Source organism: Lethenteron reissneri, chromosome 4 (assembly GCF_015708825.2).
Source record: "Lethenteron reissneri isolate LAM-NWPU_2019-01 chromosome 4, ASM1570882v1, whole genome shotgun sequence".
NCBI lineage: Eukaryota > Metazoa > Chordata > Hyperoartia > Petromyzontiformes > Petromyzontidae > Lethenteron > Lethenteron reissneri.
Window position 1 is genome coordinate 9,512,254 of NC_083782.1, and position 19,463 is coordinate 9,531,716.

At 49.9% G+C, this 19,463-nt stretch overlaps 1 protein-coding gene across 6 annotated transcripts in view; it reads right to left on the bottom strand.

The window, feature by feature from the left end:
* Window positions 1-19,463, bottom strand: part of LOC133350325 (protein strawberry notch homolog 1-like) — a 105,065-nt gene that overhangs the window by 29,064 nt on the left and 56,538 nt on the right. For 5 of the 6 annotated variants that reach the window (XM_061564609.1, XM_061564599.1, XM_061564590.1 and 2 more), the window contains exons 6-11: window positions 8,916-9,017; window positions 8,199-8,300; window positions 3,451-3,544; window positions 1,425-1,585; window positions 1,086-1,219; window positions 324-414 (exon numbers count right to left, since the gene is read on the bottom strand). In XM_061564609.1, coding sequence (XP_061420593.1) covers window positions 324-414; window positions 1,086-1,219; window positions 1,425-1,585; window positions 3,451-3,544; window positions 8,199-8,300; window positions 8,916-9,017 — 684 coding nt within the window. The remainder of the gene's footprint in view (window positions 1-323; window positions 415-1,085; window positions 1,220-1,424; window positions 1,586-3,450; window positions 3,545-8,198; window positions 8,301-8,915; window positions 9,018-19,463) is intronic. The other variant, XM_061564570.1, reaches the window with a different exon arrangement.

Below are 19,463 nucleotides of genomic sequence, written 5' to 3' on the forward strand. Positions count from 1 at the left end.
ACAACAATTGAAGTGCAAAGTATAGGAAAGCTAAGCAAATCACTAAAAACACATTTCGGTTACTCGTCACCGTGCCACACTTCTGCACAGGTTTTTGGCGGTTATCCCGCATAGCTCTCCCAAGTATTTTCGGGCCTTTCCCGCACCACAGTGGATGTCCGACGTTTCACTCTGGGTGTTTGTTCGGTCTGTCGCGGCAACTTAATTGGGTTTTCCACGAAGAATCTCCCGAGGCGTGGCTTGAAACGTCGGACGACACGCACGGAACGACGCGAACCGTGCGGGGGGGGGGGAAAGCCGAGTGCGCGGTGGTCACAACGCACCTTGTTGAGGCTGTGCACGGGGATGCTGCGAGCTCCGATGTCGTTCAGATCTCGCTCAGCGTCGTACTTGAGGTCGTTGGAGACGCTGAACCTGCACGCACAACACGGGGGCCGATTCCGTAACTCCCTCCCCTCTGGTAGAACCGACGGCGATGACTTGGCGAGCGTTTGGAGGCGTATGGCTAACGAGTGCGTTGATCTGGAGTGGGTCCGCGCGTGCGTTGGTGTGTACGAGTGTGTTGTGGGCGGGAGCGGTGGTGCAGTGGCTAGCGAGCGGTAATATGAACCCGGCAATCAGAGTTTGATTCCCGCTCATGGCCAACACAAATGATAGATTATCTGAACCGGTCATGGGCCTCCGCAAGGTGGACTCCGCATCAAACGAGTACCTGGTGCGGTATGTAAACATCGCCACTAGGGAGACAAAGGCGGCCGGGCGTGGTGCTGGCCACCCACCCCCTCGTGTGCCATGCCAGCCTTCATACATGTTCGTGAACAGCACTTGCCCCAACAGTCTGTTAATGCTATACGAGGATCTTCGTCTTATTTACTAGTGTGTTAGCATGTAGTCACAAGTTTGCGAGTGTGTGTGAGCACACGAGCTCGTGAATGTGCGAGGTTGCGCACACACACGCGTGTGCGTGTGTGCGTGCGCACCCCAGGTGCACTTTGAAGCCTCAAAGTGCACCTGGCCTGGCACAGCAGCTTTGGTAACGTCACCACCACTTAGTGGCGAATGGCAGCTGTCGTTGTTGCACGCACCACAACGCTTTCTTCCGCCCACAGCAGTAGTTTTCCAGGATGATTCCAGCGACGGTGCGGCCTTTACCAACTCCGGCTCCGTCTCCGATCAGGAAGCCCGCACGCTGCCCATTGGGAAGGATGCTCTCATGCCGCTGAAAACAACGCACAGACAGGGACACGCGGACGGACACGTCACCCGCGTGGCATCGCAGGAGCGAAGCAGAGACAGCCAGAGACGTGGCGGAGGAGACAGGGGCTCAGAGTAGGCACAGAAGCTCGTGAGGGTTGACCAGAGAGTGGGTGGAGGGGAGGCGGAGAGGTGGAGGGGAGGAGGAGGAGAAGAAGGTGGAGTGGTACCTGGCAGGAGTAAGTGATGGCCTCGAGCTGCAGGGCGGAGAGCTTGCCGCTGGAGATGGCGTAGTCGGGCATGTGCAGGTGGTAGGTGATGTCAGGGAGCGGCACGCTGGACAGCGTGCTGGTCTCCACCACGCGGTCCGGGTGGTTGCGCCCGATGGACACTGGAGAGAGACGCGAGCGGTGCTCAGCTGCGGAGAGACATGCACTCGCGAGCCTCCACATTTCCGTGTCGAGAGACTGTGAATAAAACTCTTAGTTCTTTCAATAAAGTCACGTAGGTAAAAAATGAAATTAAAATTAATACAAATAAAATAAAAATCACGACGTTTCGGAGGCAAGACAAGTCTCTTGATGCAGCAAATCTGGCTGTGACGGTCCCACCTGATGACGGAGACTTGTGTTGCCTCCGAAACGTCGTGATTTTTATTTTATTTTTATTAATTTTAATTTCATTTTTTACCTACGTGACTTTACCGAAAGAACTAAGAGAATGAATCCTTGCAGTCACGAAAGCTTCAAATCTAGAATTACTGTTAATCAACTCGCCGTGTCATGAAACCGAGTCGACGCTGCTGCCGGTTTGGGTGTTGATGTGTGCGTCTCTCTCTCGCTCTCTAAGGGGGGTTCATAATGCCCTGCCCTAAACACCGAGTTCACGTCAATAAGATGCTGGGTTCACAAACCCGGCGTTCAAGTGTCTCTCTCTATCAAAGGGGTAATTCTATCACTGCCGAGCTCCTGGGTTTGGATCGCCCTCTCTGGCCGCAGCAGCAGCAGCAGCAGCAGCACAGATAGTCTAGGTTCGAGGCCTACAACTGGGTGTTTCCCTATTTCACAGTGCTCAATTGTGAAGTTGGAAATCCCTGAGATTTTGAATCTATTTTCATCGACCCGTGATTAAACTGGATCCATAATAAAACATTTTGGGGCGAGATCGCGTGAATATAAGTGTGTCGTTACTCGCCACCGCCCGACACAGCCAACTAGGAAGGTTCGTGACGTAAAAAACGCGTCAATTAGTTACTCGCTCAGCACACTGGTGTATTGGAGAGTACACCCACAACATTGACGATTTGAGCACGACGTTTCAAAAGCGTATGTGTTCAACTAAGGTGGGTCCCCCACAAGTACATCGACCTAAAGGTCTGAGCCTGGTCATCGATGATTGCACACACAAAAAGTAGTCTAATCAGGCGATATCACAGCTCTGAGGACCAAAACTGCCGGCTTTCTTGCCACGCGACGACATACTAGTGAGGCCGTGATGACAGGTCCCAACCTGCGTTCTGGTTTCCATCGGCCAATGTTTGATCTCTGAACCCAGCCCAGCGTGTTTCTTGGCAGGCGTGAGTGCGTGCGCGCATTCATGCGTGCGTGGGTTATCTCCGGCTACTCAGGTTTCCTCCCACACCTTTAAACGCTCATCGTAAATTGGCTAAAAACATCCAAGATAAAAACTCAATGCAGGACCCTTGTGAAAAAATAATACTTGGACTCGGGGTGGCTTTCCAGGATAAATAACCGATTATATTATCCTTATTATGTACTTGATACCTGCCGTTTGATATCGCAACCTATGCAACAATGACTTTAAGTAAGATCTGTACTGTGTAACATCTGTACCGTCACATGATGTCTATGAAATAGCAGCTCATTGGGCCCTGCCTGCTGAAGTAAATAAAACCTTGACTTAAAGCTTTCGTGACTGCAGGAATTCATATTCTTTGGGTCTTTCAGTAAAGTCACGTAGAAATCCCGGCCACAAAAAATACACGCGACCATGGGGGAGAGAGAGAGACACAAACTCCAAATATACAGCAGACGTCACAGGGTCGGGATCGAACTGGCGACCTCCTGCATACCAGGCGAGGTAATCAACATCTCGCCACTCCAAACGGAAGTTACTCCCGTCTTGTGACAGTTCCAATCGTACGATCCAATTATAACTGGGAAACAAAAGCAAAAACAAACACACAAATCCCGCAAAACCGTAAAACAGCGCCGCTCGCAGCGATTCCTTGCGTACGTTTGGCCGGCGTGTAATCGGCGTACGTCGCCGCGTGGCCCAGATCCTCCCCGTCAGCGTCATCCTCCTCCACCTCTTCCTCCTTTTCCACCACCTAACAACAACAACAAATTACACATACGCGTTTAACGACACACACACAAACGCGACGGCGTTCATCATTTGTTCGGTTTCTCGCAAATCCGATTGGAGCGCGACTGGCTCCCCTCCGTCGGACTGCAGAGTTTCCACCGCTGACGCCACACCAAAGCAGCGCTGACCGACTGTATGATTTGCACGTACGCTGAACTTCTTTCACGCCGTACGTAGCCAACCGTGCCAATCGGAGGTGCGGGATTTAACCGACTGCTCGTTGCGTGCAGCGAGACACGGCTCTGAATTGCCATTTCACTTTCGCCGTCGCGGTCATTTTTTTTCTTGCATTAATGTGAAGCACGTGTCGGGGCAATTTCTCCGAAAACCCTCTCGGTAATTCAAATAAACAATTCAAGGAATTCAACCCAAAAAGGAATTGAAGCCGTGAAGGATTTCACCCACTGCTCTGCGTTTGCGTCGCTGCAGGCCTGATGGAGAGCCGCCGCCCCTGCTGGCGGTGGCTACACGTCCACCGTTAGCGGCCACAGTTCTATTATCATAACCGCCTGGCATTTGATAGAGCACAGAACTGGAAATAGCTGGAGTAATGCTCGTTCAGATTTAAAATAAACAGCAGGCGTAGTCCCGTTTTTTTTGCAAAGAGGTGGTGTCAGGTGTACACGGAGGCTCATAATGGGCCAGTTCAGATTATATTCCTGAAACACTACATCTACGAGTGCAGATGAGGACCGAGGAGTTTCCTTCAAATATTCCGTTACCCATATTGTTAAGACAACAATTCTTTTTTTTCCTCTTCAAAAAGTTAAATCGCCTCCCTGCTCAACTGATCAAAGGAGGGGGGAGGGGGGTAAGAGCTCATCACCTCCACCACGAACATCAACCGTTTTCCGCGTGTCAGGAAAGAGAGTTTACTTTTCTCAGCGGCTACGAAGCTCAAAGGGACCCGCTGCCGTCCAAAATGAGGGAGACGGCCGTCGTTTCGATCGCTCCGTGCAGATGATCTGCGGGGGGCGAGCAAGCCGTGAGCGGTGTTTGAAACGGGGCACGCGAGGCAGCAGCCCAGCCCGTGAGCCCGCGCGAGGGATCTCACTCGTCGGTACCACACCCGGGGTGGCACAGCTTCAGCGGTCACAAACTAAAATTACGTTGAGATGCGGTCAACAACGCTGAATTACGCAATAACCCAGGCGATTGTGTTTTTTTAAGATTCTAGGAGGTCTTGCCCCTGCCTCCCTCTCCCTCTCTCATTTCACTTGACTCTCCGGGCTCGTTACATCTCCGCTCCAGAAAACAGAGGCCTCCTTCCCACAGAGGCCAGAGTCAACCCGGCGTTACCTTCTCAACATCTGCTACTAATTGCCTGGAATTCTCTTACATTTGCAGTTGAGCCTCCGCCCCAGTTCACGTCAAGACTTAAAGACTCATTTGTGTTCATGCAGCAAATTATTTTTGCTCTGGAGTGTCTGGAGTTCAGTATTTAGACGCTACGCAAGATATAAATTGCAATATCCACAAACGTGAATCGGTACGAATACGCGTTTTGGGATCTTAGGTGGCGAACATTTCTGCTCTGGCACACCGAGTCCCCGAGCCGCCAACGCAACGCGGAATGCGGCGTCCATGGGGTGCCGTTTCCGAGTAAACGTGACGAACGCCGGCTTCTCAGAAATCCCGGCCACAAACACCGGCAGGATCGGGGCCAAGAACAAAGCTGGACAGTTCACGAACGGCAGAACCACGCCCTCCACGCCACGACCGCCCCCCCCTCTACTCCGCCACCGCCTGCAACACGCACGCCGCACACTCCCCACCGCCAACGTCGACCGGAAACACAACACGGGCAGCACACACTGCCGGCTCTGATTCACATGACATCCCCAGACCATCCCCCGCCCAACCACAGCTCCAGGCACCCCGTTATAACGACACGACAGGGAGGGGGTGGGAGTACACACTGTACGAGTGTGATTGCTGTGCATGTGGTGCTATGCGCACGGCATGTGGGCGTGCGAGCGTGCGGGGAGCGGTGGTGGAGCGGTCAGCGAGCTGGCGCTACGAAGCCGGCGCCCCGAGTTCGATTCCCGCTTACGGTTAACGCCAGCGACAATTATCTAAACCGGTCCTGGGCCTCTCCAATGTCGACTCAACCTCAAATAAGTACTCGGTGTGGTGTGTAAACATCGCCATTGGGGAGACAAAGGCGGTCGGGCGTGGTACTGGCCACCCACACACTCGCATACCGTGCTAGCCTTTTCATAGGTGCTCGCTAACAGCACTTGCCCCTACAGCCTGTTAAGCCTTTATGGGGGATCTTTGTCTTTGTGGTCGTGTACAGTGGTTAGCTCACTGCGCTATGAGTGGGGATGTTGTTGTGACCTTCAGTGTGGTGAGTGGGTGGGTGAGTGGGCGAGTGTTGTTGTGACCTGCAGTTTGGTTTAGTTGAACACAGTGAATGGAGAAAAAACAAATGTTTGACAGATCTCAGCATGTGTGGAGGAATCAATGAGTGAAGTTCTCTGGAATATATACTATCGTAGTAGTCGTAGTAGCGATAGAAGAGTGATAAGGAGGTGATTGACCGCCGGTGAGCTCGTGGCTGGAGTGAGTCAGTGCTGTATCATCAATTCGCCTCCCCACTGCTGCTTCACACTGAACGCTACCCAGTGATGCAGTCGGCTAGAATCTGGGTACTCCACCACAGATGTGACAGCAGCAGGATTACAACTTGGGCTGAACCTGTGCTCTGTTTAAGCAGCCGTAACAACTGTTCGGAGTTAAATACGAAGGCCTTGCCACAGAAACACAAATCCAAGCTTCCACCGATGCCTCCTTTGCCAGTTTAGTAACCGACAGCTCAGATTAGATTGTTGTGCCAAGCAAATGAATGGTTTTACTGTGGATAAGAATTACATTGCTCCCGTGAAAATGCCAGTCTGATGTGATATTATCCTTGACTGTTTTCATTGTTGCTGCACGCTTTCTGTCAGCTGGCCGGAACACCTCCTCCGTCAGCCAGGGGTCCTTTGGGAAAGTTAAAACAGCGGTAGCCAATGCAGCTGCACGAGCCACAGTCCTAAAACTAACCCATTTCCCCTCGGCATCAGGAGGAGGGGCGACGATGCCAACCCCAGTCGCAAGCGACAATGACATTTTCTCTTGCAACCTTCACCAGCGAGCCAAGAACAGGCGATGGGTTTGAATAGTGTCCTCGATGGACGCTTGCCACCACAGTAAGAGTATGGCAAGGCAAAAATTACAGATGATATGCCAATGGTCGATGGGCAGATCAACCCCATTGAAGGTGCTTGTGTCAAGGACATGGGCCCACATTCGCTGTTCTGTCACTGTAGTCCAGCAGGTAAGTTCTTGCTTGGACCCGGCTTGCAACCGTGATGTTGTGTGGACGAGCCGAAGCTGGAATAGTGTGTTGGTGATTACAAGCCTATGGGCTGCGCACAAGTCTAACAACCTTCTACCATTGTTATTGATGTTAACTCTCAGTCACAATTGCAACTGTGACCGGTAATTGCGAATGGCAACTCTGATTATCGGGGTCTAATCTACCCTTTCTTTTTATATTTGACTATTGCTGTTATTTATTGTTTGGTGGTCGAGTGCATGTACGAGTGTTTCATTTACCTAGCGATGCAACTTCCTCAAATTTTTCGCCATTGCCAACCCAGGCTTGGGGCACCACGGTTGCTAGGAGATGTTAACTACCTCGTCTGGTATACAGGAGGTCATGAGTTCAATCCCGACCCTTGATGCCTGCTGCATATTTGGAGTTTATACGTTCTCCCCGTGGTGAAGTGGATTTTTCCTCCAGTTTTTCCCTCCAAATTTCGAAATATGCGTTTGGGGTATTTTTGCCTGCTATAAATGTCCGCACGAAAAGCCGCTTCGTTGAGCTATCATCTGTGGCCAGGCCGCTTCTGAAAAAGAGCTACATAGCTCAGTGGGACCTTAGGGGCCGTCCATAAATGACGTCACGAGATTTTGGACGATTTTTGACCCCCCCTCCTTCGGCACACGGCGTCACAAAAAGTCAGACCCCCCCTCAAATATGACGTCACAAAACTCTGTAGTGTGTATTTAATGTGGCGCTGCACTCTGATGTAGTCAGAGAAAACATTTATTAAAAAGTCTATTTAATTAAGTAGAACGTGTTGTCTATATTTATTTAAAAGTTGCGCATTTTGATGTGACGTCACATTTCTCAACACCCCCCCCCCCTCGTCACACATCGTCACAAATGTCTGACACCCCCCCCCCACCCCAGGTGCGTGACGTCATTTATAGACGGCCCCTTACCTGGTAAGCTCGTTTATTTTCGTTTGAACATCTGTGAATGAGAGCTTCCACAACCTTATTGAGTTCCTTCCAGCTTCAATCAAATGTCTGTGTCCATGTCTATCTGCCGAGGCGGGGCACATTCCAGGCCACCGGACCAGGGGGGCACAGATGCCGTGACAAAGCACCCACAGTGGAACGTAGGCATTGTCCCACGAGGATGTTACCGTCATTGTTCACGGGACTTTAATAGGATCTGAGTCAACCTCAGGGTGACTCTGTAGCAGGCGGGGGGGGGTTAATTTGCTGACGAACAGAGTGAGCGAGCAATGACGTACTGAGTGAGTGAGCTATGGACGTACCAGTGGTAAAGGCTGTGGGAACATATCTTGAGAAGCCTGAAATGACGTTTGGAGCTGACTTGAGCCATATCCTTGGTACGCAGAGCTGTTAGCGAAAGCCTGCTAGAAGAAAAAAAATGACGTCACAAAACACAGTTACATTGCACATGACAAATCCGGTTCTTTATTTCATTACACACTTAGTTAGCATTCTAGCCCAAAGGGATGAGTGCTGTTGGTGAGCACCTATTGAGGCCAGCACGGTACACGATGGGGTAGGTGACCATACAAGGCCGGCTTCGTGTGGTCAGCACCAAACCCCCTTTGTCTTCCTTTGTGCTGATGTTCAGATGTTGCACAAGGTGCTCATTTCGGGTTGAGTTAACCCAAAAGAATCCCAGGTCACGCTTGGATATCACTTGCATTAATGCTGTCCATGACAAAGAAACACGTCCAGGCTGCCGGGGATCTCACAGCAATCCACTAATCACACTCCCAGCCATACACAACCACGTACTCGCACACACAAGGACAAGCATTCCCCCCGTATAGAATCTAACAGACTGTTGGGGCCGAGTGCTGTGAGCGAGCACTTATGAAGACCGGCACGGCGCATGAGGGGGGGGTGGGTGGCCAGCACCACCGCTGGCAGGAATCAACCTGGGGTCGCTGTGTTTGCAGCGCAATGGGCTAACCCCTTACGTTACCGTTTCACACACGGGGGGGGGCAAGACCCACCTGGTCTGAGATGAGGTCATCTGTTTGACGAACCGACACGGAGTCCAGAGAGGGCGGAGGCTGCGACATGAAGAGCGCAGGGTCCAGGGCTCCATGAGACAGCTGTGGGCACACAGCGGAGTCACATCACCCTCCTCATTGTCCACCCACAGGGTCACCACGCACCGTCTATCCCGCACCTCCGATGAGCACGGTTGGCTATGTATGGTGCGAAAGAAGTTCAACGTATATACATACGTACAGCAGCAGCAACCACGCGGTTGCACGTGACATTGGAATTGAGGGTTTACAGGGGCTGCATTGAACGGCTAGCATTGAGCGCATTGTGAACCTCAGGGCGCGTTGATACTAATACACTAATACACAACGTGAAATGGATGCCTTAACACAAAATACACTGACACACAAAGCAAAACGAATGCCTTCCTCACACAATACACAATCGTGCACGCTATGAGTCACATGCTTTACTCGCACCACATTATCTGATGAATATTCCCATCGAGTTGTGTGCGGGTAATTTTCCTTAATTGGCTAATTTTGTAGCATGAAGTGGGTGGACACAATGGCACTCTTTGCAAATGACTTTGTGGGACTTCGAATGTCCACTGCTGTACCATTGGGTGGACAGGGGCCGGGCGGATTTAATAAATGCGTCCATTGTTTTAAATGCCGCGCCATCAGACATCGCTGTGGTGTAATGGTTGGCAGACTGGACCCGCTGATTCTGATATTTATACCACAACAACAACAACAGTCACTAAGTGGCGGTGACATCACTACGGCGCCTGTAACAGGCCGGTTGCACTTTGAGGCCACGTGAAGTGTCGAAGGCTCGCTGCTGACAGAGGAGGTCACGGGACAGACCCAGGTGCCATGGGTTGACCGACGGAGACGACTGGCCGATGCACCAGCTGTGTCCCCTATTGCGACAACGCTGCATTTTAGCTGCCCGGCGCTCCGATCGTTGTTGTGAGCGACACTCGTCTGCCCTCTGTTGTTATTGAAGGGATGACTGCTTCGAACTGTCCAGTAGCATCTCTCACGAGCCTCCTCCATGTATATGCTGCATGTCTATACATGCATGGATATATACATAAACATCAAAGACTGTTAGTTAAATCTCTATTGGGATTTATTTATCCCTCTGCAGATTGATAAAATTAGTACAAATCTGTGAGAAGTCAACGGTGGTCATCCTATGGCCGGACTGCCCCCGCCATAGGAACGTGGAATGTCCACCGCGAGTCACACCAGAACGCTAGTTTTGATAACGAGTCTACCAAAGCACTCGGGAGAAGCTACAACTTAACGGTACAAACAATCAACTTGAGAAAATGTAATCCCTGCCCTGGGCCTATGCCAGGGAGCCAGGAGACCACCCGACCCATGGTGAATCGAGGGCAGAGGAGGGGGTCAATGGCGACCCAACCTTGAGGCCGCTAGTGTTGGCATGTTATTGATATTTCCCACAACAAACACATTGAATGTTTTTTTTATTACGATTATCATTCATAAAGTATGAAATTGTTTACAAGCAAAAATATTGAAATGTCAGCCAGGACCCCACCCCACCCACCTACCACCCGTCCCGGGCTACCCGTGTGCTCCACGTGACGCAAGCGGGCAGCGCTACGGAGAAGGCGAGCGAGACGCGGACTCAAACCCAGACCCTCGGCAGTACCGACTCTGTGCCCTCACTCAGAATTAGACTCCCCCCCCCACCCCCGAGTCACCTGGTAACCCCTAGTCACCTGGCAATCCCACGGAAAAATGACTGCCATGTTTGCTTGTGGTTTTCCAACAAGGTACGAGGACAGCCGAGAAATAAAATACCCGCTTGTCAATCGTATTTATTGTTAAATACTTCCTTATTCTGTCTTACTAAAGGTGATACGATTTACCCCGCGACTGCTCCACTTAAGTTACTGTACTACAGCAACTCTCGTGTCTGCTTTGACAATCTGCTGCTTATTGCCAAGGATCAATTGAACATCTCTTGTCGACCTCTTTGCTGACCTCTCAGCCCTGTGTGTTGAGACCTAACCTGCACGTGCATTGCTGCCACATGCCGACCCGAGGCACACTCATCTTAAGAGACTCCTTGTCTCAATTTAGCTTTCAGAGTCAATTAGTGGTAAATATTTAATAGGTTTATTCGCCCACGAGAAGGGAAAACACGACCCGCGAAGACAATAGGACCTGGAGACAATGTACCACGTGGCCTTATTCGCAAGGGGGTCTTTGCAAAGCAATCAATTGTTATCAACAGCACTGCTAATGTCCTGTCAACAGAGGCTAGAATAACGTTGGCGTCCCTCACACAACGAAACCCCCACCCACCCCCCAGCGCAAATTCACAGTTAAGCGATTCATTTTTTTTCAGGACATACTTCACACTTAAACGTGATGAGTTTCACAGTTACGCGCTCAAGAAAAAAAACCCAAACATAAAAACAAAATCCATGGTAAAAAAAATGTAAGTTGAAATCAATATTTTTCTGATGGCGTCGTCACCACCGTGTTATAGCAGTACCCAGTGTGGCAGGCTGGATGCTGCCATCGTCCTAGACGGCATCGTCACCACCACAACCACCGTGTTTATTGGCAGTGCCCAGTGTGGCCGGCTGGACACTGCATCGTCCTAGATGGCATCGTCACCACCACAACCACCGTGTGATGGCAGTGCCCAGTGTGGCAGGCTGGACACTGCCATCGTCCTAGATGGCATCGTCACCACCACAACCACCGTGTGATGGCAGTGCCCAGTGTGGCAGGCTGGATGCTGCCATCGTCCTAGATGGCATCGTCACCACTACAACCACCGTGTTATTGGCAGTGCCCAGCGAGGCAGGCTGGGCGCTGCCATCGTCGTGAATCTGCCTCCTTTGCTTGCGTCACGAGTGCAGCTGCAAGCAGCCCAAGGAAGCGTTTAAGAAGCGCCCTGAAATTACTCCTTATTTAGTAATATTGGAAGTAGTAATCTTTTTAATCCTAAAACTTTTTTCTTGTTATTAAACTCCTTATTAAGTAATTTTTGTAATGTTAATATTATTCTTAAGTATTGCATTTATACACATTTTGAAAAATGCAGGGATAAAATCATGGAATCATCGCTAACGTTTCTTCGGTGACGCACCCCCCCGCTCGTGACATACAGGTCGATGAGAAAATAGGCTTCATGCAGCGCGATTCGACTCAACGTGCTGTTTTTTTAGGAACGCGTGAGAGGGACGCCTGCAATGTCTCCCGCGCCTCCCTGCCTTCCCGCTCGTCTGCATTTCCTCGTGACTCCGAGTCGGTCCCTCTCTTGGAGAGCGAGCGAGTACGGTGCGGGAGCATTGCAACTTGAGATTATTATTATTATTCATCAGTCACTTTATTATTCAATCCCACACCTCCGAGTAGCACAGTTAGTGGCTACGTACGGTGTGCGAAAAAACATACAACATACATGGCCCAGCGTGACGTGGCCCAGTGGTAGCGTGTCCGCCACTTGTCGCGCAGGTTCACGGTTCGAATCCGTTAGGCCGCCCCGATTATTACCGAGCGTGTATTGACCGTGACACGACGCGCCGGTCTGCCTCACAGCTGATGTTAAGAATCTCCCTGATGTAGGTCGCAAGAGTAGGCCCACATGCGTGCATTGGTGTCATCGACCACATTTGAAAGGAATAAATAAATAAATAAAATCGACCACAAATTACGCACTTGGGATTGTTCGCAGCATACATATATCAACAACAACCGCCATTCGCCACTAAGTGGCGGTGACGTCACCACGACGCTTGTGCCAGGCCATGTGCACCTTGAGGCCACGTGAAGTGTCGAACGCCCGCTGGCAGGAGGTCACGGGGCAGACCCAGGTGCCACGGGTCGACTGACCGAGACGACTGGCTGATGCACCACCTGTGCCCCCTACTGTGCCAACTTGCTGTGCTTTAGCCACCCGGCGCTCCGCTCGTTGTTGTGAGCGTCGCTCCTCCACCCTCTATTGTTGTTGGAGGGCGACTACCACGAATCCACGAATTAAACATACATATATACGCACAGTAGCAGCAGCACTTCAGCGGGAATTAAGCGGTTGCTGTTGTTCAGCAAGTGGTGGGAGCGGGAATCGCACTGCGAGCCTCGTGCGGTAGCAACTCGAACCTCGGGGTCTCGAAGCGAAGCGAGATTTCCCGGACGAAAGCAGACGGTGGCGTCATGGCCACAATGATTCTAGTTTCTAAGAACCGCGCGCACCTGCAAACCCAAAGATTACCAAATATATGAATTAATCAGCAATCCCTTACTTATTTCCTTCCTGTTGATTTTCCATGCTGCAAAAGCGCCCGTGACAGAGTTAGAAAAGCTCCCTCCTCTCTTAAGACGTCATTTATTTAAAAAAAAAACAGTACGCAAAAATAACAATTCTGTACTTTTTGATAAATTCAACAAATTATTTGGTCATCTCTGTGCTGGCAGCGGTGCACAAAGCACAATAAACAAAAAACTCAGATGCGTCAATGTATGCATGCCGAACGTCTTTCGCGCCATACGTAGCCAACCGAGCTAACCGCAGGTACAGGAAATAACACCGTGGCCTTAGAAGTCAAACTATAAAACAGGCGACGTTTCGGGCAATGACCCTTGACGTATTTCAGCACCGTTTACCGTTTAATCCTGTTTCCTGTAAGTTCTGGCCCGTGGGTTTCGCCGCAAACAATTCGTGCTCCGTTTGGGTTTGCACATTCCCTCCCCCACGACTCCGAGGGTGCTTGGGCTGTGGCAAGGTCCTCCTAAAAGAGCTGCCGAGCTCAACGCGGCCTTAACACGGCCGGAGTAACGTTCGAGCGTGATGTTCCATGAAGAACAGGTCATTTTTCCACGCGTCGAAGATACTTTGACTCATCCAGTCAGTGAATCGTTTGTTAGGAATCCGCAAACGGTGTGACGCGGAAACAATCGTCAACACAGAGTAACGTACCCCCCCCCCATCACCCCCCCCCCCTCTTCACCCACCCCTCCCTTCAACCCCCAAGGATACGGACCAACGAGTCCGGCGAGATGATTCAACCGTGAAAATATGCAACCTTTGCCTCCGAGCAAACCGAAAGTAGAGTAACGGGGGGAGCAAGAGCTCAATCAGCAGCACGTACCTGGGGAGGATCGTTAAGTCATCGTCCCCCCCGCCCCCCCCCCCCTTCATAGCCCCCCTTTACAGCCGGAGAGCACGCACACCACGTGACGATCCTCGTGCGACACGGAACACATTTGGGCTTGTTTGATGGGCAAACAGGCGTGGGGTGAACACGACAAAGCAAGTCACGCGCCACGCCCCTCGGTGCCGAGCGATGTTCGCTACCTCGCCTGGTATGCAGGGGGTCGTCGTGGGTTCGATCGCAACCCCTGACGCCTATTGTATATATTTCGAGTTTGCGTGTTTTCTCTCTCGCCTCCGTAATGTTCAATCCAGTACAAGATTAAACAGTTGTAAAACATTGCAGTCTTAATGAACGTTAACAAGGAAATATATCACCTTGCATAGATTCATGAAAATAATAACGATTATAATGTTACAGCCGTTTATCCGTTCACTACTGGATGATGGCCTCCCCGTGCCATGCTGGTCATGGGAGTTGTTTGACCGTACTTCAGCACGCTGGTCAGTGCTGGTTAACGACGGGAGTGCTTTAGGACCTGCTCAGATATCGCTCTTCGCTGATGTTGGTCTCGACTGGAAAACAAATTCAGATGTCACGGGGCGGGGAAGGGGGTGCCACCACCGCAGTGGCGAGATGTTGTCTGCTTCGCCTGGTATGCAGGAGGCTTGCGTTGGATCCCTGACGCCTGTATATTCTGAGTTTGCATGTTCTCCCTGTGGTCACATGGATTGTTCTCCGGGTCCTCCGGTTTTTCCCGACACATTTAGAAAAGCGTTTAGAGTATTTGGCTGATAGAAATGTTCCACGTGGTAAGCCACTTCGTTGGACTACCATTCGTGGCCAAGTCGCTTCTGAAAAAGAGCTAAATAGCTCAGTGGGCCTTACCTGGTCAAATTAAAATAATTTTCGTTTTCAGTTTTGGTTTATATCGCTCCGATGCGCATCAATGTCGCGCGTATTGATAAAATAACATCGGCACCTTCGTGCGGTGAGATACAATGCGAGTTCGATCAGCCAATTGGCCAGACCGGCAGCGGTCATGACGTATTTTAACTTCGGGTGTCCCCGAATGTTGTAGACCTGGCAAACAGGCAAACACATTATGAGCCATGCCAGGGCTTACACTTGGCTGTCTCAGACTAATCCCCAAGTTGAATCCGCGGTCGCAGCTAACATTGGCAGCGAGTGACATCTCGGAACCGGTCGTGGGTACCTCTCGCCCACCAGCCTTCAACCACCCACACACGGACCATTATGGTGAAGGATGCTTTAAAAAACCCCACCGACCGACAGCCTGGGGGAGAGCGTCTTCGTCCATCAGTGTGACAAATTACAACGATCGATACGCTTACACTAAGGGTGCGGACTTATATACGAGTAGCACGGCCCATGCCAGTCAAATTGAAACTGGCACAAAGAGTCAAAATTTAAAGTCCCGCAAAGTTTTTGGAAATCCCCCTTCACGTGTGACATCACCGGCCCCAAATACACAGTTCACCTCCCACGCAACAGGCACCCGCATTTTTAAACAAATAAATAATTTGCCGCCACCGCCACATCGAGACCGCCGGCTGCCCCCCCCCCCCCAAGTCAAAAGCTCGTGACCGGCCAAGCGTCATGATTTGTATTCAAAGGTGAACCAGAGGGAGAGGGGAGGAATCAACAACAAACACAGGGGGGGGGGGGGATTGACACAACTATCTAATCGATCATCTCTCCTCACCAACGGCAGAGAGAGAGACGGAGGGGGGGGGCGTGCAAATCCGCACACAAGACCCGGACCAGGCACTCGTCCCCCTGCCCTGCCGCGAAGGGGCAGTCTGTGGGAAGAATTGACAGCGCCGTTGTACGATAAAGATCGGACCGTGACAAAATCACCGATCAGATAGTAGTACCCAAATCACAAAGAGCGGGCCGTTTCACGTGACACGGTACTAACCAATGGGAATACTCGATCCATGGATCGCTTGCCAAAATGCAGTGGTTAACCAGAATCTTAAACGCTTAAACCTCGATTCTGTGACTGTGTGCATACAAACCAATGGTATTCTGATCTCCGTTTCTACGAGACCAAACACGGGCAAAGACATGCCCAGTACAGGCAACGCCACGCCTATTTTCTTCCAATTATGGTCGATCGTGGCTTGAGAGCCGATAGGTGATTTGGTTGCACGTCCGATTTTACCGTATGACAGCATCGCATCACTCTTAACTCGACGGTGTTGTAACATGTGAACAATCACAGCCCGTTTTGTCCATCCACTGCTAGATGAGGGACTGGCCACGCTGTGTAGGCTCCGGGGGGGTGGGGAGGGTAATTTGGCCGTACTTCACCACGCTGGTTAGCGCGGGTTGGTGAATGTAGGCCACTCGTCGACACGGGAGCACGGAAATGCAGTACAACGATAGACGACTGCTGCGCCACCAACTGCCACTCACAACGTAGTCCTGCAGCTGCCTACAACATCTGTATTACACGCAGGGTGGTCGCACATCCAAACACTCACGCGATCTAACCCAAAATACCTCTTTAAGGATGATATTGGTCGCGAAAGCCTACGTGTTAAAATATCCAGACTCAACGCTGCTCAGCTGGAGAGATCTGACAAGAACAGGCGCATTCCGGTAATTTGTTCAAAGGCCCGTGAGAACAATGTCAACAAGCCTACCGTGCTAAATCTTCCATCTGATTGCCAGCCAATGAACACAAACACTCTCACGCAGGGCGTATTTTCCTCCAAGGTTCACCGACCAGTGTGGAATAGAGAGGCCTTATTGGATCGTCTCCAGAAGTAGCTGACATGACATATCCTCAGGTGGAGTTCACTGCCACGAGGCGATTCATTGCTGACTGAGAATAGGTTTTACCCTTTTTTTGGCAACAAAACAGCTGTGTTAAGATGTTAAAACACCAAACTGAAACCTTTTACAAGGAATCATGTCTGCATTAACCACAATACTTGTGGACAGAATGCAAACAAAAAACACTCTGATAATATATGTATTGTCTTTGTTTGGCGTTTTAACATCTTAACACCTGTTTTGTTGCCATAAAAAGGGGAAAGTCTATTTTCATATTTTGGTACTGGCAAAGGAGGGCCCATGATCACTGCTGACTGCGAGAGTTCCAAACGGAGCTTAACGTAATGTCGCCGCAATGCCAGGAGCACGAGTGGAAAATCATTTCAATGCGGGGAAGACAAAAACCACGTGCGGAAAATTAAATAAAACATTAAGTGGGGTGGTTGCGGACTACTTAATCAACCCATCATCCCTTCAGGAGCGATATAATTATTATTATCCCTGCATAAATAAGGCTTTCTACCTTCGGAATAACTTGTTACTCTAGTCCATGCCACCACCCACTATGCAATTTATAACGCGCGCATATGTCACGAATCGGACATAATATCCGATCGAGAACTCGAAAGTGCAAAGACAGTGATCAAATTCCTTCATACCCTAGCCTGAACAACCTCAACAGGTGAGAGCTTGAACCAGGTGAGAGATTGAAATCAGGTGAGAGCGTTAATAGGTGAAATCCTGGACGGGCGAGGGACTGATGTTGCGTTGCTTATGGAGGAAAACATTTTTCTCCCACCCCAACTTCTCCATCAACCCCTTGAGGCATCCATCTTCTTTGCCTCGGGTAAGAATTTTTATTTTACACTCTATTTGTGCACCTTTTCATGCTCAATAATGTATTCATTATTTATCCATGTCTCTATTCATATTAATGCTTCAATACGTTCTTATCACGTTTATTTATTCAAATTACGTGCTGGAATATTATAAACTATGCTTTTGGGGTGAAAAAGATAAACTTCCGATCGGATTTCCTATATTCGACGAACGATCATTTAAATTAACGATGGTTTTCGTGGAACCAATTAACATCGTTAACCGAGGGACCGCCGGATACGAAAAGGACATCGACCCACGCGCCGTGACATCACGGCGAGAACGGCTCCCAGTTCTATTTTTTTTGCTCCATCACCAAACTTGAGGAGTCAAATGTTTTACCCTCAAAACAAAGCCAATGCTTCCGTGTAAACAAGAGGCTCCACGTGTCCCCTGCACCGGCTGTCGCACGTCGACTCGCACGGTGTCTGCTGCCCTATTTGCCCCAACACAAAAGAGGTGCCCTTGTAAAGCCACCCAACACATTGTAAATGCGTTGTGTGGGTTCACTCACCAACACACCCGTGCGCCCAACTAGTAACGAGTTGGCAATGTTTTGTTTCATGCGACAAACATTACTAATTGGCTGCGTCAGGTGGTGGTGGTGGGTTTTACGACGAGACTATATTTGCGCGATCTAACCCAAGAAAAATAACCTCAATTGTGGAAAACAAGGTCCCCTTGTGACCAAAATCAAGAGCCATGTAAGGAAGGCAACGGGAATAACAAGAAATATACACACGGAGAAACAAACAGCCGCTTATGAACGTGAGCAAGGCTCCAAAGGATTTTCGCAGTTTTTGTAATTTCGGCGAATGCAAAATTAGAAAGCTGCATGACGCACTCGTGTTTCTTACAAGCTCTTTAAACGAACAAGAATATACGCGCGTCATAATTCAGATTCACGTTGTGCAGAAAGGAAACACTTTGGTAAGACTGCCAAATGAACACACTGGCAAAGCGAGGCTCGTGGAGTGTTAAAGCGTTTGTTACTCTCGGCGTAAGATATAGTCCGGCATGGCAACGTGGAATTATCACCACAAAGCGGCACCGCCCCATTTCTCATTGGCAAGAGGAAACCACTTTGACCAAGAGGTCACGTGAACATTTATCAAAGGCCAAGAGGTCACGACGACCCATGCCAATGATGCCGCCACAGGTCGACGTCACTTCCTTCCGCCAGATCCAGCAGCTGTTCTACAGTCGACACGCGCACGGCAAGGTCGGCGCTCACAGGGCCCTCTTCTGACTTATCACCTCCGTTGTCTATGACGACTGTGGCATTGCAGCAATGGCTGCAAACAGTCGATAATCCAATCGCTATAAAGTCAGCTACAATTTCAAACAAACTTACATCATTCTTCATTCTAGATTTGAAGCTTTCGTAACTGCAAGGATTCATACTCTTAGTTTTTTCGGGAAAGTCACGTAGGTAAAAAATGAAATTAAAATAAATATTTTTATTAATTTTTATTTCATTTTTTACTTAATATTTTTATTAATTTTAATTTCATTTTTTACTTACGTGACTTTACCGAAAAAACTAAGAGTATTACATCATTCTCTTTATTTAGCATGATTATATTAGTGTTTGGGGTGAAGCAGTGAGCACACCAGGCTAAAAATCTGGCAGCGGCCAACATCAGTGGCGAGTGATATCCGAGCCACTCCTGGGATATCCAACCTTAACCACCAAGGACACACTGACCAGCGTGATGAT